This window comes from Pantherophis guttatus, chromosome 17 (assembly GCF_059756535.1).
Source record: "Pantherophis guttatus breed Tessera chromosome 17, ASM5975653v1, whole genome shotgun sequence".
NCBI classification, from domain to species: domain Eukaryota; kingdom Metazoa; phylum Chordata; class Lepidosauria; order Squamata; family Colubridae; genus Pantherophis; species Pantherophis guttatus.
Window position 1 is genome coordinate 7,725,258 of NC_142079.1, and position 20,931 is coordinate 7,746,188.

Here is a 20,931-nt window from a genome sequence, read left to right on the forward strand (position 1 = left end):
GCTCAACAGACAGAGCTCTGTAATTTAACACCAGCTGCCTGCAATTACTGCAGGTTCGAATCCCGCCAGGCTCAAGGTTGACTCAGCCTTCCATCCTTTCTAAGGTAGGTAAAATGAGGACCCAGATTGTGGGGGCAATAAGCTGACTTTGTATAAATATACAAAAGGATGAAGGCTATTGCTTAATGCATTGTAAGCCGCCCTGAGTCTCCGGAGAAGGGCGGCATATAAATTAAATTAAAAAAAAAAAACCTCTACTGAAACAAAATCCTGGTTTAGGTTGACCTCTTGGGTATTGGTTGCAGACCGCCTGCAAAGACAACCGTCTCCTGGCTGGAACTACGGTGAGCATGATGGTGAATACAGCCCCAGAAGTTGAAGCAGGAGCCAAAGCCATCTGGGCGTTTTATCTCCTAATGAATTGGAATGCCCAAAGAACAGAGGAACGCAAAGGTATGCTCAGGTCTGTGTTCCTTTCCTTGGCGCACGTGGCCAGCTCTCTTTCTCGCCCGTTCATTTATTCGAGGGAGGCACCGTTTTGATTGCAAATATTGCGTAGCTTATGCCTCTTTGAGAAATATCTTTGAGAAAACTCACAGATTATTATTTTTTTTTTAATTTGATTTATATGCCGCCCTTCTCCGGAGACTCAGGGCGGCTTACAATGCGCTAAGCAATAGCCTTCATCCTTTTTTGTATATTTATACAAAGTCAGCTTATTGCCCCCACAAACTGGGTCCTCATTTCACCTACCTTAGAAAGGATGGAAGGCTGAGTCAACCTTGAGCCTTGGAGAGATTCGAACCTGCAGTAATTGCAGGCAGCTGGTGTTAATAACAGGGTGCACTAAACCACTGTACTATCAAGGCTCTTTTTTCTAACTGTCAGTAAATCTCAGGTGGTTCTGATCAGCAGGTCTTCTCCTTCTTATCTCCTTCTCATTTTCTTCTCCTTCTCTTCCTTTTCATCTCCTTCTTCTCCTTCTCGTCCTCTTCCTCATTTCCTAATCTCCTTCTCATCATCATCTTCTCCTTCTCTTCCTCTTCCTCTTCCTCCTCATCTCATCTTCTTCTCCTTCTTTTCCTCTTCCTTGTCCTTCTCTTCCTCCTCACCTCGTTTTCTTCTCCTTCTCTTCCTCTTCCTCCTCATCTCCTTCTCATCTTCTTCTCCTTCTTCTCCTCTTCCTTGTCCTTCTCTTCCTCTTCCTCATCTCCTTCTCATCGTTTTCTTCTCCTTCTCTTCCTCATCTCCTTCTCCTCTTCCTTCTCCTTCTCTTCCTCTTCCTCTTCCGCCTCATCTCCTTCTCATCATTTTCTTCTCCTTCTCCTCTTCCTTGTCCTTCTCTTCCTCTTCCTCTTCCTCATCTTCTCATTATTTTCTTCTCCTTCTCTTCCTCATCTTATTCTCATCTTCTTCTCCTTCTTCTCCTCTTCCTTGTCCTTCTCTTCCTCCTCATCTCGTCGTTTACTTCACCTTCTTCCTCTTGCTCCTTATCTCCTTCTCATCTTCTTCTCCTTCTCCTCTTCCTTGTCCCTCTCTTCCTCTTCCTCCTCATCTCCTTCTCATTTTCTTCTCCTTCTCTTCCTCCTCATCTCATCTTCTTCTCCTCTTCCTTGTCCTTCTCTTCCTCTTCTTCCTCATCTCATTGTTTTCTTCTCCTTCTCTTCCTCTTCATCTCCTTATCATCATCATCTCCTTCTCATCTTTCTTCGTCCCCCTCCTCATTTCCTCATCTTCTTCTCCTTCTTTTCCTCATCTTTCTTCCTCCACCCCTCCTCTTCTTCCTGAGCCAACTGAAGGACGGAATTGATATTGATAGCATATTTGGATTTTTATTTTATTTTTTGCCCAGGGGGGTGCCAGTTTGGGGCACTTTGGATCCCCGCTTCTACCCTGAACCCAGGTGGTTTGGAGAAGCTGGTGATGACTCGTGGCTTACTAACCTGTTGCAAGAAAGAGATCTTGAGCTGTCTTCTGGATGGTGGTACCCCGCAAAAGGTACCCTTTAACATTATCGTTTTTAAAATACCTTAAACATAATTATTCCAGCATAACACAAAGCTGGATGAACATCAGGGCCCAAGTTACGAATGACCAGTTCATTAACCTGAAGAGCAATTGATTTGTCAGGGTTCCAAATAATACCCCCTACTAAGGCAAGCAATTCCTCAAAGATCCATTTTATTAAGGTAAAGGTAAAGATTCCCTTCGCACATACGTGCTAGTCATTCCCGACTCTAGGAGGCGGTGCTCATCTCCCTTTCAAAGCCGAAGAGCCAGCGCTGTCCGGAAACATCTCCGTGGTGATGTGGCCGGCATGACTCAACGCCAAAGGCGCACAGAACGCTGTTCCCTTCCCACCAAAGGTGGTCCCTATTTTTCTACTTGCATTTTTTACGTGCTTTCGAGCTGCTAGGTTGGCAGAAGCTGGGACAAGTCACGGGAGCTCACCCCATTACGCGGCGCTAGGGATTCGAACCACTGAACTGCCGACCTTTCGATCGACAAGCTCAGCATTTTAGCCATTGAGCCACCACGTCCCTTCTTCCATTTTATTAGAGATGTCATGATGGCACATCTGGGAAAACCCAAATCTGAAAGCCCCCGGGTTTTCCCCACCCAAAATAAAGTCAAAGTCCCTTCCCCTGCACCTACATGCCCACCACATGGTCCAATCAATCCACTGTCCCAACTGGAGATGCCTCTCAGTCACGCCATTCCAGGTACAGGCTGAACGTCCTTGACTCTCAGAGAAAAGAATGTTGTTATGGCTAAATACTTCTACAACTCCATGCAACCCCACCCCTCCCCGCACTTTCCCACAGCATTAAGTGTGGCAACCCTGAAGATCCAAAAGAAAAGTTGGCCTCCAGGGCCTGATAGGATCTTTCTGTGCAGATTCCATAGATAAGTTCAAATTCCATAGACAAGTTTAAAAACTATTTTTAAAGTTGAGGTGTTGTCTGTGAATTGGCATTCTCTGTTTCTCTAAAGAAGTGTTGTGACCTAGGCTTCCTTAGAAAGTATAAAGCACAATCTTAGTCCTGCAAAACCTCTTTTATTTATTAAACTGAAAATTACTTTTGTTTACAGTCTGTAAGGCTTGATAAACAGTCCTTCAGAGGAAGGTAATCCACCTATCTCACGTGGAACGCTGCCAGAGAGCTAATTTCCAGACGCAGGGCAAGGCCAAACTTGGCACAGAGTCACAAACAGAACTTTCAAATCTTGAATTGGCCAGATGAACTAATTGCTTCCTGCAAAAGCTCACATCCCGTTTGCTCTTCTTTTATGTCTTATGGGAGGGGCCAATCATCTCCAAGCCTTACTCCCAAGTCGACCCTGTTTTATTAATTGTTCCTGTCGTCTGGCAGCTCTGCGCATGCGCACACTGGGAACAGGCTCCCGCTATTCTTCTGTCTCGCTGCTGTCAGACTCCGGAGGCTGCACATAACTATCAGATGGCCTTGGCCCCCTCTCTGCCTCCGATGCAGAGCCCTTGTCCGAGCTTTCCCCAGCCCCCAGGACTGGCCCAAGTTCCTCCCCAACCTCCTCACTGTCCGACTCTACTGCCAGCTCTGCTGGTCGCCGGCGGGCCACAAGAAGAAGTTGCCTTATTTACAAAACAAGCCCTCCTAAATTCATTTTTTTTAAAAAAATTATCTCGATGTGTTTGCAATTTCCTCCGTTTTTCCTGAACTTCATTATTTTTGCTTTCCCGCAGTGCTTGTTGCTGGATGTCCTCTTTCCAGCTGTTTTAGACGTGATAGAAGAACCCACAAGCTGCTCTTATTACTCCTTCCAAGGTAGGCAAAATCACATGCCCGCATCTCATTCAGACAGCAAGTCGTGGCCATCTTCTCTTCTCCCTTCAAGTAGAATCATTCTTTTAAGTGTCGCATCCAATTTTACGATTTTTATTGGCCATGATTCTTAAACAAATCTCTGCCAGGAGTGGGCTGCTGGGGGTTCGCAGGGGTTCGGGAGAACCTCTAGCTAAGATTCTGTGCAGAGAATCTTAAACCTGTGAGAACCTGGTGGATTTCACCCGAGATAGACCAAACTTAAAGAAAAATGAGTAAGTAACTAAGATGCGAGAATCGTTTCAACATTACCTTTAATAGCCTAATTGATTCCTTATTGCTTTCCCAGTTTTTTCTCTGTGGCTTCAACGTGTCCGAGAAAGTTTGAAGGACCTCTGGAAAGTCAAGGAGAGCTCATTGCTGGGTGACAATTCAGGACTTCTCCAAAGGCTAAACAAGATTGTTTGGAACAATGCAGAAAGTCTAGTAAGTCACCATATTTATTTTTATTTAAGGGGAGGCGGAGAAGGTTTCATTCTTTCCGCTTTCCAAATGTCACCCCATAAAATTACCCACGTTGCAAAAAGAATGGGCTGCACAAAAGCTTTCTTAAATCTAGGAAGAACTGACATGGTTTGAAATTCCGTCATTATTTTCTATAATTTGGTTGCTTTGATGGTTGAATATCTTGTGTTTACACACCTTTGAGCGATGCAATTTAATCTTCCAATGCCAAATGATATTGAAGTATCAATATCAGGAGCCTGGATAACTCTGCAGACAAGGCACTGTAATTTAACACCAGCTGTCTGCAATTAAAGTAAGTTCAAATCTCGCCAGGCTCAAGGTTGACTCAGCCTTCCATCCTTTCTAAGGTAGGTAAATTGAGGACCCAGTTTGTGGGGGCAATAAACTGACTTTGTATAAAATATACAAAAGTATGAAGGCTGTTGCTTAGCGCATTGTAAGCCGCCCTGAGTCTCCAGAGAAGGGCGGCATAAAAAAAAAAATGTAAATAAATACTGTTTGTACATGATAATATGCAGGGGCGGGCTTCAAAAATTTTAGCAAGGGGTTCTCTGCCCAGTTGCTGGGTGGGCGTGGCCATGGTGGGTGTGGCCTAATCGGCCTCCTGCACCATGGCAGGGGGGTCATTTTTGTCCTCCCCGGGCTCCGGAGGCTTTCCTTGAGCCTCAACTGGAAGGTGAAAACTGCCTCCCCAGGCTCCGGAGAGCCTCTGGAAGCCGGAAACAGGCCCATTTCCGGCCTTCCCGAACTTCCGGTAGGCCTTTTTTTCGCCCTCCCTGAGCCTCCACACGCGCCCTGCACTTACCTGCATCCAAAATGGACCGCGTGGGGACTCCTGGGAGGGGCGGGGCAGGGTGGGCGGGGCCATCCAGGAGTGGGATTTGGGAGTTCTCTGTACACAGAATCTTAGCTAGAGGTTCTCCCGAATCCCCAGCAGCCCACCCTTGATCAAAGGTGGGTTTCAGCAGGTTCTGACCAGTTCCGGAGAACCGGTCACGGAAATTTTGATTAGTTCGGAGAACCGGTAGTAAAAATTCTGAGTGGCCCCCGCCCCCATCTATTCTCTGCCTCCCAAGTCCCAGCTGATTGGGAGGAAATGGGGATTTTGCAGTATCCTTCCCCTGGAGTGGGGTGGGAATGGAGATTTTACAGTATCCTTCCCCTGCCACGCCCACCAAGCCATGCCACACCCACCAAGCCACACCCACAGAACCGGTAGTAAACATTTTTGAAACCCACCACTGCCCTTGATAATATGGTATACAAACAAGGGAGCCAATTTGGCGTAATGGTTAAGGCATTAAGTTAGAAACTGGGTGATTGGGAAGTCTAGTTCTGCCTTTGACTGAAAGCCAACTGGGCCAGTCCTTCTGTCTCAGCCAAAGAAGAAAAGATAAGCTTTTCTGATAATCTTGCCCAAAAATTTCTGATCATCTTGCACGAAAACTGCAGGCCCCAGAAATCAAGTCAAGGCAGATATCAAAACACCCCAAAACAGTCATTAAATGATAAAGGTAGCATGGGAGAAGATACAAATAACACGGTGAATCCACTAAAAAATAAACCCAAATTTTTAAAAAGGGGCCTTTTACTGGATAACAATAGAGAGAGAGAGAAGATGAGGTCCAAAATTTTCATGGTTCATTGATCCCAAGCTTGTATCGCCTTGAAATGGAGTGATCTGTGTCTCTTTCCATGTATACAGTTAGTTCTCGACTTACGACTGCAATGGAGCCCAAAATTTTTTGTCGCTAAGCGAAACATTTGTTAAGTCAGTTTTACCCCATTTTAGGACCTTTCGTGCCACGTTTGTTAAGCAAATTGCTGCAGTTGTTAAGTTAGTAAAATGGTTGTTATATGAATCTGGCTTCCCCACTGATTTTGCTTGTCAGGAGGTATCAGTCAGTTGCCAAGCGTCCAAATTTTGAACACGTGACTATGGGGGATACTGCAATGGTCGTAAGTGTGAAAAACAGTCCTAAATTATTTTTTTCAGTGCCGTTGTAACTTTGGTCACTAAATGAACTGTTGTAAGTCGAGGACTCCCTGAAATAACTTCCATTGACACCTCTTTTATTTCTCGATCGGCTTCTCTCCCATCCTGATCCAGACAGAAGGAGTGAGCGATTTTGTCCACAGCTCCTTTCGAATTCTCTTAGAGATCTACAGCCTGGAATGTGATCGCTTTGGGGATCCGGAGAGATCCCTGTTTAGAGAGTACCTGCAAAGGGTTATTTTCATGCCTTGGGAAGCAAGAGCGAGATATTTCGCACTCAGTGCAATTCTTCCCTACTTGGGCCCCCAAAAGGTAAGTATCTCTTTTGCTATAAATTATTTATCTATATACAAATGGCTGTGGATGTGTCTTTGTGTGTATGTTCCAGCATAACTCTGAAATGCCTCGAGCAATTTCAACCAAACTTAGTATACAGATGACTTACTCCCTGGAAAAAAATACTGTGGGGGTAAGACACCCCTAACACCCCTTGGTGTGTGTGTGTGTGTGTGTGTGTTCCAGCATAACTCTGGAACGCCTGGGCCGCTGAAATGAAAAGGAATGAATTATATCTATAGTGTCAAATCACAGTCCTTTTGACAGTGATAGTGTGCATTTTGGATTCACGTTCTGTTAAGATACAGCCTGTTGTGCCTTAAAATGGCTTCTATTGTACAGCACAGTGGAGTTGCCATGGTAACGGCTTCACAGTATTCCACAAGGCGGCTCCCTCCGGTATACCCGGGCAACGCTGGGTTAACAGCTAGTTACAGTATAAAATTGGCCATCTGGATTGTTCTCGAAATGATACTCTCAATTTTCAGAATTGCCTGACTGTGTCATATTCGACAATGATCGTTAAGATCATGTGCAGATAGAAAGATACTAAACTGTGCAGAGATGGATAAACTGACATTAAAAATAAAGGACAAGGAAGAAACAGATTTTTTTTTTAACATGGGACTTGTTTTATCAATGGATAGACAACAGAAGTAGAATTTAGAAAATAAAAAAGTTACCAATATGTATAAGTAAATTATGAAAGATTAATATTATGAATAAGTAAACAATATATTATTATGATCAATTATTACTATGTATAAGCAAAGAATATTATTATTATTATTATTATTATTATTATTATTATTATTATTATTATTATTATTATTATTATTATTATGACTAGGGGTGACATAATAGCAATGTTCCAATATCTCAGGGGCTGCCCACAAAGAAGAGGGAGTCAAGCTATTCTCCAAAGCACCTGAAGGCAGGACAAGAAGCAATGGGTGGAAACTAATCAAGGAGAGAAGCAATTCAGAACTAAGGAGAAATTTCCTGACAGTTAAAACAATTAATCAGCAAGGAAAGTTGTGAAATGGGGCAAAACTCACTTAACAACCATCTCACTTAGCAACAGAAATGTTGGGCTCAGTTATGGACTACCTGTAACTGTCATTGTAGGCTCAACTACAGTCATAAGTCAAGGACCACCTGTTTATGTTGCCAGTACATTCTGATCTTAATCTTTGTTCTTCCTGAAGTTCCTCCCCAACCTGTCCAGATATTAAATATGTTGGGTAAAAGAATCATGGTTTTATGGATTCTGATGATATTGCTTTGTGGATTTTTCTGCCAAGGTTCTGGAGATCTATGCCGATCTCCCTCAACACCTCTTCAACTGCTTGTCCACCAACCGTCTGTGTCCCATCGCTTCGGATTTGTACAAAACTCTCCTACGACTGCAGCGCAAAGCCTGGACGGAGGTGAAGGATGAAGTCTCAGAAGAACAACTGGCTCACAAGTGGTCCAGTTGTTGGTTACCGACCCTCTCTAGTGCCTTGACCTCTTCTGACCCTTTCCTTCAAAGCAACGCCTCCAGCCATCTTCTCGGGTGGACTTTGAGAGTCTTTCCTGCTTCTTACGCGCTGCTGGCCACAAGATTTGGGGGCAGGGAGGCCTCTCAGCTCCGAGCGTGGGTCTCCTTGTTGAATGTTCAAAAGTCCCTTGCAGGAGACTTGCTCACAGATGAGGAGACCTTGAAGAGACTCACCTGGTGCCTCTTCTCCAAAGAAGAAATTGTCCGTCTGGCAGCCTTGGGCTTCCTCTGCTCAGCTCCCAAGACCAGTCAGGTCTTATCGGAGAGGGAGATCCAACTCTTAAAAGAATTCCTGCCCCTGAATTTGAGTTGCGATTCCTCTTCTTTTCGGCAACTCCTTCAAGCCATGGTGAAGAAGGCTTTGGTCAGAATGAGGGACAGTTCTCTAGCTGTGCTTCGGCAACAGAAGGCCAACCAGAAGGAAAGCTTGGTCAGAAAGGACCAAGAAAGGAAAGTCCTTCAAGCTGTAGGTGAGTTACCTCCTAACCATGCTTAGAGGCTGTGCCAGAAACAATGGGTCAAATTTAGGTAGTCCTCAAATGAAGATCGTGTGCGGCTTGTGAGGATTGTTGTTGACGAACATTGGATAGAAAAAGGAGCTGTTGAAGAAATGGATTTTGAAATTGACTGAATTAGCAGAGATGGTGAAATGAACTGGTTTGATTAGAGATAATGGACTAGACAGCTTTGTAAGAGACTGGAAACCGTTTATGGACTTTCTGCGCGCTAAATATAATAACAGATGGTTAACAGAGGGATTTGAAGATTAGTGAAGCTGTTCTTTCTTTCTTTCTTTCTTTCTTTCTTTCTTTCTTTCTTTCTTTCTTTCTTTCTTTCTTTCTTTCTTTCTTTCTTTCTTTCTTTCTTTGATTCCTTCCTTCCTTCCTTCCTTCCTTCCTTCCTTCCTTTTATACACACACACACACACACACACAGATATATACATACCAATGGTGGGTTAGGTTCGCCCAAACCGGGGCAAACCGGTAGCAGCAGTGGCGGGAGGCTCCGCCCACCCCCGGATGTCATCAAATACAATCTGCGCATACACAGAAGTGGCACGCGCGCAACTGAAGCGAGCATGCGCACGAGCGAACCGGTAGCAAAGGTAAGTGAAACCCACCCGATATATACATATCTAAACACACACACACATATATCCTCAAATTATGACCAAATTTGGGACCACTCCTCAAATAATGACCAGAATCCCCTCCTCACAGAGAACAGAACATTAATCTTTCTCCACCCTGATGTTCCCCAGAATCCTCATTCATGCACCTTTGTGTAGGTCATGCAAAAAATATTTATCTTTCTCTATTTAGAGTTTGTGTATTGGCTGCTGAAGCTCTGCACGACGTCTCTGATGTCAGGTTCCAACTACCAAAGGAGGAAAACAGCTCTTCTTCTCCTGGCAGCCATCTTGGAGACCTTCACAGACACTTGGAGACCCGAGAGAAAGAAGGGCCAGCCTCCACGTAAGTGGCTTTATCCCACCTTCTCCAGCCCAAGGATGGAGAAAACAAGGGTTGGCCTCCAAATCTCAGATTCCTTCAGTCAGCACAAGCCCACGCGGTGGTGTAGCCTTCAAAAATAGGGATCCAATGAGGACTGTGGTGGAATCTCCATCTACACTGGAAGGAGGGGTTAAGAAGGGGCTAAGTTTATTTATTTATTTTATTTATTTGATTTGTATACCTCCCTACTCCTGAAGGACTCAGGGCGGTGAACAGCCAAACAATAAAATACATAAATACAAAAAATACAAAAAATTTAAAAACCAGATAAAATCGAATTAAACAATTTTGGCCCAGACAAATTAAAACACCCCAATAATTTAAAAACAGATTAAAATTTACATATTAAAAAAGAGGGAAAAGATTAGGCCAAGCCCGCCTGGTGAAATAAAAAGGTCTTTAGAGCGCGGCGGAAGGTGCGCAGATCCGGGATCCTCCGTATCTCCGGCGGGAGCTCATTCCAGACAGTAGGTGCCCCCACAGAGAAGGCCCTCCCCCTAGGGGCCGCCAGTCGACATTGTTTGGCTGACGGCACCCGGAGGAGTCCCTCTCTATGAGAGCGTACCGGCCGGTGGGAGGCTATTGGTGGTAGTAGGCGGTCCTGTAGGTAACCAGGTCCTAAGCCATGGAGCACTCTAAAGGTGGTAACCAAAACCCTGAAGCGCACCGGGAAGACCACCGGGATCCAGTGCAGCTCGCGCAGGAGCGGTGCTACATGGGAACGCCATGTCGCTCCCATTACCACCCGCACGGCCGCACTCTGCACCAGTTTAAGATTAAATAGATGCAGGGGTGAAATCCAGCAGGTTCTGACCAGTTCTGGAGAACTGGTAGTGGAAATTTTGAGTAGTTCGGAGAACTGGTAAATACCACCTGTGACTGGCCCCACCCCCATCTATTCTCTGCCTCCCGAGTCCCAGCTGATCGGGAAGAAATGGGGATTATGGGGAATGCAGTAACCTTCCCCTGGAGTGGAGTGGGAATGGAGATTTTACAGTATCCTTCCCCTGCCACACCCACCAAGCCACACCTACCAAGCCACACCCACCAAGCCATGCCACGTCACACCCAAAGAATTGGCAGTAAAAAAATGTTGAATCCCACCACTGTTATGGTTGTTTCATCACTGGAGGTTTTTAAGAAGAGACCGGACAGCCACTTGTCTGAAATGGTATAGGTTCTCCTGCTTGAGCAAGGGGTTGGACTAGAAGACCTCTGAGGTCCCTCTATTCTGATTGATTGATAATAGGAGGGAGGGATGTACAAAAAAGATGGGCTGGAATCATTTGGAAAAGGATTGGGGTGGCAATCTTCTCCTCCCTCCCCACAATTTCCCATGTACGATCTAGTTCACCAGACGCTCTTCAGATAAGCTTCTTCCTTCTTCCTAAGCTATGTTTGCTGTCTCTCCAGGCAACATGGCTACCTTATTATGCTGGTCCACGGATAAAGGCTACTGGGACATTTTTTCCACTGGGAACACATTGGCGCTGTTGAGCTGTTTGCAGGATAGCACGAATGAGGTATGGCGGTCCACCTAGCCTTCGCTAATGTTGGAAGAAATGTCCATCTGGGTTCAGTTCCAAGTGGAGAGAAAGACACTGGAAAGACGGAGGCTGATTGGAAAGATGATGTAATGGTGAAGCCGAACCCACCAAGCACGTGTGATTCTGGGGAGCGGAACACACGGCGTGGAGAGCGAGAGGTATTTATACCCTCTCTTGGCCGTTGAACTTGAGCTTCCTGTTCCTGTGGCAAGGACAATGTATTCTATTGGTTGCGGTCAGGCTCCCATGGGGAGTAATGTTTGTCTGAATCAACTTTGGTGGAACCTTGCTGGGTGATGCAATGAAGGAGCTTGGTTGTGCCCTGTGGTGAGCTCTGCTGATAGATAGTCCTATTTTCAGACCTGGAAGCCATCTTGAGACCTCTGGAGCAGTGGTGGGTTTCAACTGGTGTGTTGTGGCCATGCCCTCTGAGCCTATCTCATCGGAGGAAGAAAGCTCCGAACATGAGGAAGAGGAGTCAGCCAGGCTTCCCTCTCCAGGCCCCTCCCCTCTGGCATTGTCTCAGGTGCCGGCCGAGGGAGAGGAGATTAGCCAGGAGCCAGGTGTCTCGGATGAGAGCGAAGGAGAGCTGTCATTCCTGGATGCACGCCAACGAAGGCGTGATAAACGGTTGCAGCAGTTAAGGAGGCGTGCTAGGGATTAGAACTGAGTCACTGGACCACACCCCAGAGACTATATAAGAGAGGGTGGTGGCTGATAAAACTCCGTGACGAACAAAAACGAACTTTGGCTAGTCACTTGGACAACGTCTGAAGCTGCCGAAAGGAATATTGTTTTGCTGGACTATTTGCAATGTGTATGTAATTTTATGTTATCTGTTGCAGTAAAAGCTCTTGGCAGACGGTGATTATATTGCTGCCAAGTTTGAGATAACGACCTGTGTGCGTGCCAAGTACTTTCTTAACCCTCGGCTGGCTGTGTTTGTGTGTGTGTGTGTGGACGGGGACAGATCATGGTGTTACCACCAGTTCGCTTCATGCACACACTTCTGTGGCTCCAGAGAAGATTAGGCATATGAAAACACCTCCTTCATCCTTCCCTAATGTTCATTTCTGAACAGAAGCCTGCTTGAAAACTATTTCCCAGCTTGCTGGACACAATGCAGGGCGCCCTGTCATCTGCTAGAGGTCTTCGCCTTACGGAGTCTTTCTTCTGTTTCCACCCAGATCCGTGAGTTGGCCTCAGAGTTGCTGATCTCTTACTTCCCACCAGATTTGCCGGGCTCTGCTGCTGTAGCTCTTTTTGGGTGGGCCCTAGAAGCCGTAAGCAGTCCCCGGGTCCAAGAGAGCGAAGCAGGGGCAGCAGTGATGAAGACTCTGCTTCCCAAGTAAGACTTTATTTCCTGATTTTCTTGGCCTTTAAGCTCAGTTGCTGAAATAAAGAGGGAGGGAAGGAAGGAAGGAAGGAAGGAAGGAAGGAAGGAAGGAAGGAAGGAAGGAAGGAGGGAGGGAGGGAGGGAGAAAAATGGGAGGGAGGGAGGGGGGAGGGAGGAGGGAAGGAAGGAAGGAAAGTAAAGAAAGAGAAAGAAGGAAGGAAGGAAGGAAAAGGAAATAAGGAAGGAAAATGGGAGGGAGGGAGGGAGAAAAGAAAGGAAAAGAAAAGAAAGGAAGAAGGAAAGAAAGAGAAGAAAGAAAGAAGGAAGGAAAGAAAGAAGGAAGGAAGGAAGGAAGGAAGGAAGGAAGGAAGGAAGGAAGGAAGGAAGGAAAAGGAAATAAGGGAGGAAAATGGGAGGGAGGGAGGGAGGAAGGAAGGGAGGAAAATGGGAGGGAGGGAGGAAAGAAAGAAAGAAAGGGAAAGAAAGAAAGAGGAAAAGAAAGGGAAAGAAGGAAGGAAAATGGAAAAAGGGAAAATGGGAGGGAGGGAGGGAGGAAAAAGGAAAAAAAGAAAGAAAGAAGGAAGAAGGAAGGGAGGAAAATGGGAGGGAGGGAGGAAAAAAGAAAGAAAGGGAAAGAAAGAAAGAGGGAAAGAAAAGGAAAGAAGGAAGGAAAATGGAAGAAGGGAAAATGGGAAGGAGGGAGGAAAAAGGAAAGAAAGAAAGAAGGAAGAAGGAAGGGAGGAAAATGGGAGGGAGGGAGGAAAGAAAGAAAGAGGGAAAGAAAGGGAAAGAAGGAAGGAAAATGGAAGAAGGGAAAATGGGAGGGAGGAAGGAAGGAAGGAAAAAGGAAAGGAAAGAAAGAAGGAAAGAAAGAAGAAAGAAGGAAGGAAGGAAAATGATAGGGAGGGAGGGAGGAAGACAAGTCAGAATAACAGAAATAACAGAGTTGGACTTGTTCCATCAACCCAACAGTGACTGTGTTCAGGATCGAGTCTGTTGGGCCAAGTTCACCTCTGCTTAACTCCATCAGGTTGGATCGTCATATCTTGGAGCAGTCATTGTTGGGAACCGAGAAGGAGCCAACTATGCCATGCAAATATCTCTCTTTTCTTGAACATTTGCTCAACATGCTACGGAACCATTTTGTCACAGCTTCTCGTGACTTATTGTTGGCAGCTCACACAACCCCAATACATGGTCAGTACCTCATTCTTTTTTTTTTTCTCCTGAGAGATTAAAATTTTAAAAAAAGTGGCGGGGACATATATTTATATGGAAGATGCTATGAGCTTCAGCTCTTGGATGAGAAGTGAAACATCTTCAAAGAATTTGTGGGTTGTAGAGATCACTCCCCACCGGGCCGCTGTGGGTAACCCTGGGAGACATCCTTGAGAGAGATATGTCTGGAATGTGCTTTCGTTTTTGGCTGCCTTGTTGCTTTGCCGATTTCCCATCCCCTTTGTTTATGGCAACTCGAGGCCAGGGATGTTTTGCGAGTTGGATTCCTTAATTTTTAGCGGGTATGAGATGATGGTTCCAGGTCTTCTGTTGATTTCCTGCAGGGGTGATTTTGGCATTACGGAGATGCCTGCTTGAAGAACCGGAGGTTGTGTCTTCTATGTTAGAAGCCCAGAAGATGCCACACTGGCGGTTATTCTTTCAGCGTTTGGTGATTGCAGTGAGAGACGTCAGTGATTTACTCTTGAGCGTGTTGCAAAGTCATCAAGCATCAAGCACAGACCAACACGGTAAGCCCAAGCCAGCAGGAAAAAAAAATCTGTAATCAGGATCATTTAACCAGGTGTTTCTCAACCTTGGCAGTTTTAAGATGGGTGGACTTCCAGCTCCCAGAATTCCCCAGCCAGCAAAGCTGGGAATTGGAGTCCAAGCAACTAAGATGATTAGGGGATTGGAGGCTAAAACATATGAAGAACGGTTGCTGGAACTGGGTATGTCTAGTTTAATGAAGAGAAGGACTAAGGGAGGAGACATGATAGCAGTCTTCCAATATCTCAGGGGTTGCCACAAAGAAGAGGGAGTCAAGCTATTCTCCAAAGCACCAGAAGGCAGGACAAGAAGCAATGGATGGAAACTAATCAAGGAGAGAAAGTGAAACTCCTCTCCTCTGCTTGTGTTTTGCATTTGGAACAGATTTATTTTCAGGTGGTGAATGGAACTCCTTAGCATCAGAGCATGTTAATCATAATATAGGAAATACTAATACTCTGATGGTCCTTTGTTAGTGAGCACCTAGAAGCCAAGAGGAACATACGTGGCAAATTTCAAGCTTGTAGCCTTTATGGTTCTGGAGATTTTGTGATTAATGCGTGAATGGTTTTCGCTTTTATGTATATAGATTAAGTAGGAGAACATTTCTAACTTATGTTGATGAGCAAAAGCCATGGCTGAAATTGATTGGCAAAGAAATATGCCAACCAAACGTATTATTATTATTATTATTATTATTATTATTATTATTATTATTATTATTATTATTATTTATTTATTTATTTTACTTGGGGCAGCTTCATCACCCTCCTTTGCAGACATGGGAAATGCCATTGGCAGCCTCATCCGGCTAGGAAAAGGCTTGGAGGAGGAGGAGGAAGAAGATATGGTTCTCCTCTCCGAGGAACACAGCCTCATTCTGACCTGTTGTTGGGTCTCGGTTAAAGTGAGTAGTTGAATACTTCGAGTTTCTTGCGTGAAAGATTTAATCCAGTCTGTGCTCAAAAGGGCAGTTCTCCTAATGCTCTCTCTCAAGGCTGTCTCCCAGGGTTACCCACAGCGGCCAGCGGGGAGTGACCTTTACCACACATGAAATTGCTCCATTGACAAATGTGACTGATGACACACCCTGGGGGGAGGGGGGAAACAGGGTCAAATCTGGGCCGTAAATTACGTGGGGTCAGAGTTAGCTTCCCTTGGAATGTGCTGACATGAAGCTCCTAATAAATAACTGGATTTCTTTTGAAGCTTGGCCTCAAGGCTAATGATTTAATTAGTGTATCCGTTGGAATCCTGATACCCTCTTTAATTAGTATATGGTTCAGCACAATGTGCAGACTCAGAAAAACGGTGTCAGCACTCCAAGCTGCATTCACTCCAGTGCTGACATAAGAAGAAGGTGGGGGCATCTGGCAAGAGGACGCTTGACTTTTCACCTACTTATTTTCCCTGGAGATACTATCCCCTAGGAGATGGGTTGGGAGGGGGGAAATTCCTTTGAGCTGAAGTAGTAGATAACAGCAGAGTGACTTGGAAGATGGCCAATGAGAAGCAGAGCAGTGGGGAAAGGAAAGGGTGGGTTTGGACCAGGAAGTCAGTGTTGGCTGCAACTGAGTCGGAGTTTCGATTGTTGTGCCTAATAAATGAAAGATTTTGATCAAGGACTATTTGTTTGAAATGCAGTTTATTTGAGACGACACCGAATCCTGACAAATGGATTAGTTCAGCTACCAGTTTAAGTTCAGTCAGCAGGCAATGAAATCAAACTCTTTCATGGACTTTTCAAGATTGCACCACCTCATGGATTGGAGATAGGATAGCACCATGAAGCATTAGATACATCCGAAACCTCTGTAGCATCGAAGATGCGAGAATTCCCTTACTCCACCTAACTTTTTCTCACCTTTTACTTTTAACTGTCAAGGAAATTGGGATGCTCTTGGGAGGCCTCGCAGAGAAAGTTCTACCTCGGCCACTCTCGGCAGGATGGGAGCCTTTCCTACCTCTTCAGGTTGTCCACATGGCTTCCAAGGTGTTCCAAGACATCTTGCTGAAGTGCCGGCATTGGGTAAGGGATCCCTTAGGAATTGAACCAAAACAGGCTAGTGAAGGAACTTTAATCCTGGTGGGTTGCCATCAATGAAATATGATGAGCTTGATTCATGATTCAAGCAATGGGGGGGGGAACTAATAAGCAAAGGATGGAAACTAACCAAGGAGAGAAGCAACCTAGACATTTCTATTCTATTCTATTCTATTCTATTCTATTCTATTCCTTATTTCTATTCTATTCTATTCTATTCTATTCTATTCCTTATTTCTATTCTATTCTATTCCTTATTTCTATTCTATTCTATTCTATTCTATTCCTTATTTCTATTTTATTCTATTCTATTTTATTCCATTCTATTCTAGTCTATCCTTATTTCTATTCTATTCTATTCCATTCCATTCCATTCCATTCTTTATTTCTATTCTATTCTATTCTATTCTATTCTATTCTATTCTATTCTATTCTATTCTATTCTATTCCTTATTTCTATTCTATTCTATTCTATTCCTTATTTCTATTCTATTCTATTCCTTATTTCTATTTTATTCTATTCTATTCTAGTCTATCCTTATTTCTATTCTATTCTATTCTATTCCATTCCATTCCATTCTTTATTTCTATTCTATTCTATTCTATTCTATTCTATTCTATTCTATTCTATTCTATTCTATTCTATTCTATTCTATTCTAAAGCTAGTGTCCCACTCTCAGCAACTTCTCCCTGAGTACAAAATAGGTTGTGGAGTGAAGTATAGAATCAGCTACAGGTAATTCTTAACTTATGACCAGAATTAAGGACTGGATTTTTTTTCCCCCCGTCCATGAATCTGATCTTTGGCAGCTGAACTTCAATCAATTCTCTTTTTGCTCCCCTTCTTTCCCTTTTCTGATTAGGGAGCTGTGGAAGGCTGCAGCGTGGGCTTCACCAAGTTTTGTACCACTCTGCTCAGTCACCCCAGCCCAGAGCTACAAAACATTCCACAGACTATGCTCACCCAGGTAGGATCTCTCATTTAGCCACATTGCCAGCAGGTATTTATTGATTTAAGAAAAATTTTATATGGCCGCCCACTCACTCTCGGTGACTCTGAGGGGATTCTTCCCCCCCAAAAAATAATATACTACAAGTGCTCCTCCAAAATAGAGGTAGTCCTCCATTTATGGCAGTAATGGAGCATGCCCATCATGATCGTAAGTTGCAATGGTTGTAAAGCAAATCACTCACGTGGCTGATTTTATGGCTTTTGTGGCAGTGGGTCATAAAGTGGATGCTGTGGTCATTAAAGTGAACCAGTGTTGCGCTAAAATGGGCAACCAATAAATTTGAGAGAGAGAAAGAGGGAGGGAGAGAGAGAAAGAATGAGAGAGAAAGAAAGAGAAAGAGAGAGAGAGAGAAAGAAAGAAAGAGGGAGGGAGAGGGGAGAGAAAGAATGAGAGGGAAAGAGAGAGAGAGAGAGAAAGGAAGGAAGACAAAAAAGAGAAAGAGAAAAAGAAAGGAAGGAAGGAAGGGAGAGGAGTGGGAAAGAATGAGAGTGTCAACGCTTCAACGCTGGCATAGAGAGCAGAGGAGAGAGAGAGATAAGCTCTGAATTTTTGCCTGCTAAATCCCTTTGAAGTCGGGTTGTCGTGGAAATGAGGAGGGGGGGGACATTCCTGGGAAATGACGAGACAAGAAGTCTGAAGAATGACTTGGAAGATAGCCAATGAGAAGCAGAGATTTGGGGATCGGAAAGGGAGGGATTGGGGGGCAAAAGGTCAGTCTTGTCCGCATCGAGTCATGATCCGGTGGCTGTGCTCAATTAAAGAAAAGATTTCCTTAAAGATTGGCAGTTTGGAAATTCATTTATTTTGAGATAGCATCAAAGTCTGACAGAGAGAGAAAGAGTGGGGGAGAGAGTAAGAGAAGAGAAAGAGAGAGAGAAAGAAAGAGAAAGAAAAAGAGGGAGGGAGGGAGGGGGAGAGAAAGAATGAGAGAGAAAGAGTGGGGGAGAGAGTAAGAGAAGAGAAAGAGAGAGAGAAAGAAAGAGAAAGAAAAAGAGAAGGAGGGAGGGGGAGAGAAAGAATGAGAGAGAAAGAGTGGGGGAGAGAATAAGAAAGAGAGAGAAAGAAAGAGAAAGAAAAAGAGAAAGGAGAGAGAGAGAGCGAGGGAGGGAGAGAAAGAATAAGAGAGAGAGAGGAGAGGGAGGGCGGGAAAGATAAACTCACCATCTCCTGATGATTGGCTCAAAGTCACCCAGTTGGCTTTCGTGCCTAAGGTGGGACTAGAACTCACAGCCTCCTGGTGATTGGCCCAAAGTCACCCAGCTGACTTTTACGTCTAAGGCGGGACTTGAACTCACGCCCTCTTGCTTTCTAACCCAATTCCTTAACCACTAAAATTCTCTTTCAAGGGTCTGGCTTTGTTAAACAGCCCCAGAGGAAGCTCCGTCACTCGCAGGGCAGCCGGTTTCCCAATGCTCTTCCTATGCATTACGACAGGGGAAGATCCCGCCAAGTCCCGGCCTCTTCTGACTCACTGCCTTCAGACGTTGCTCGCCTTGGCCAACCAACCGATCCCCCACAGCTCAGACCAGACACTGGATTTGCCTCAGGTAAGGACACAACTCTGTTAATCTGCATCTGTACTTTATGGACCAGCAGAATGCTACTGAACCCTGAAGAAGACAAGCAGGGACTTTTATGTGATGTCTACACCAAGTCCTAATATTCTGATCAATTCTGGGTCCATGTCAGTGGTGGGTTGCTCCCGGTTCGCACGAACCGGTAGTAAAAATTTGTAGTAGTTCGGAGAACCGGTAATAACATTGGCTGGCCACGGCCCCCGAACCGGTCCCCGGCCCGGTCGCCGCTCGCTTACCCCGCCCACCTCATCAGAGGCTTTTTTAAATATATTTTTTACTTTTAAAAGAATTTTTTATACAACCTCTTCAGCCGAAAAAAATGCTTTTAAAAGTAAAAAAAAAAAAACAAACCTCTGATGATCACGCGGCTCAGCTGGGATCGTCAGAGGCTTTTAAAAGCATTTTTTCTACAACCGCTTCCATCGAAAAAAAGCCTCTGATGATCGCGCGGCTCAGCTGGGATCGTCAGAGGCTTTTAAAAGCATTTTTAAAAGCATTTTTCGGCCGAAGAGGTTGTAGAAAAAAAAAATGCCTTTAAAAGCCTCTGGGGATCCCAGCTGAGTTGCCTGATCGTCAGAGGCTCCTAAAAGCATTTTTTTTCTGCAACCTCTTAAGATTGTAGAAAAAAATGCTTTTAAAAGTTAAAAAAAAAAAAAAAGTTGGCCACGCCCACCCGGTCACATTACCCCACCACCACCACCAAGCCACACCCACAAAATAAGCCACGCCCACAAAACCGATAGTAAAAAAATTTAGAATCCACCCCCCAGTCCATGTGTGAATTGATTTCTTTTCCTTTATCTTCTGTAGGTTTCTGCCGTCCACGTCCTTCAAACGTTAGTCCGTGGTTCCCACCTTGGACCTGCTCTGCAACAACACATCACACCTCTGATGGTGTTAGTCCTCAAGGCACTAAGCTCCCCGAGTTGGGCTATGAGAAACGCAGCCAACCAACTTTTCGGTAAATCCGTTCACGGTCTTCCTTTGGAAGCTTACATCTGTTTCATTGCTGAGATGTCTTCAATCCAGATTCTCGGTTCCCAAGCTCCGTTTTCTGCTGGGACGGCCTCCCGCAACCCTCTGCCAGGGAAAACGGAGGTCAGGAAGGCCACATGCGGTGTTCCCGAGCTCCGTTTTCGCTGGTAGAGGCACTGCAGGCCAGTCCTTCGCTGTTTCCAGGGTGGCCCCGTGGTCCGGATCTGGCCCTTGAGTTTGACACCTCTGTCCTAGGAGATCTCAAATGTTTTTGAACTATTGGGCTCACATCCTGGGCACTAGAAAAGACTGTACTTGACTTACAACTAGAAGAGCCTTGGTGGCTCAGCAGACTAAAGCGCTGTTAAGTAACACCAGCTGCCTGCAATTACTGCAAGTTCAAATCTCACCAGGCTCAAGGTTGACTCAGCCTTCCATCCTTCCGAGGTAGGTAAAATGAGGACCCGGTTTGTGGGGGCAATAAGCCAGCTTTATATAGAAACAACACCGCTTGGGAAGGGGCCGAAAGCCCTACTAAGTAGGTATATACAATAGTATGAAGGCTATTGCTTAACGCATTGTAAGCCGCCCTGAGTCTCCGGAAAAGGGCAGCATATAAATCGAACCAATAAATAAACTACAATGGAGCCCAACATTTTTGTTGCTAAGGAAGGCAATGATTAAGTGAGGTTTTTTTTGCTTTGTTTTTTGGCATAAAGTTTTTTTTTATTTTTTAACATGTAAAAATTCCATTTTCAATTAAACAGTGTGTTGTCTGGGTACAAATAGTTTAATGACTGAGTTGCCATTTGCAATGGTGGCCTCTAAGCAAATATTAGAGCCTCGGTGGCGCAGTGGTTAGAGTGCAGTACTGCAGGCTACTTCTGCCGATTGCTAGCTTCCTGCAGTTCGAATTTGGCAGTTCGAATCTCACCAGACTCAAGGTTG

General features: G+C 44.9%; 1 protein-coding gene across 3 annotated transcripts in view; it reads left to right on the plus strand.

The window, feature by feature from the left end:
* LOC117658112 (tRNA (32-2'-O)-methyltransferase regulator THADA-like) overlaps positions 1-20,931 on the plus strand; it is a 43,443-nt gene that overhangs the window by 10,590 nt on the left and 11,922 nt on the right. For 2 of the 3 annotated variants that reach the window (XM_060683759.2, XM_060683762.2), the window contains exons 7-22: positions 306-453; positions 1,853-1,998; positions 3,725-3,806; positions 4,153-4,289; positions 6,442-6,639; positions 7,968-8,676; positions 9,532-9,684; positions 11,137-11,246; positions 12,458-12,618; positions 13,637-13,803; positions 14,169-14,354; positions 15,132-15,280; positions 16,259-16,402; positions 17,282-17,386; positions 18,778-18,978; positions 19,819-19,969. In XM_060683759.2, the coding sequence (XP_060539742.2) occupies positions 306-453; positions 1,853-1,998; positions 3,725-3,806; positions 4,153-4,289; positions 6,442-6,639; positions 7,968-8,676; positions 9,532-9,684; positions 11,137-11,246; positions 12,458-12,618; positions 13,637-13,803; positions 14,169-14,354; positions 15,132-15,280; positions 16,259-16,402; positions 17,282-17,386; positions 18,778-18,978; positions 19,819-19,969 (2,947 nt within the window). The remainder of the gene's footprint in view (positions 1-305; positions 454-1,852; positions 1,999-3,724; positions 3,807-4,152; positions 4,290-6,441; positions 6,640-7,967; positions 8,677-9,531; positions 9,685-11,136; positions 11,247-12,457; positions 12,619-13,636; positions 13,804-14,168; positions 14,355-15,131; positions 15,281-16,258; positions 16,403-17,281; positions 17,387-18,777; positions 18,979-19,818; positions 19,970-20,931) is intronic. The other variant, XM_087880200.1, reaches the window with a different exon arrangement.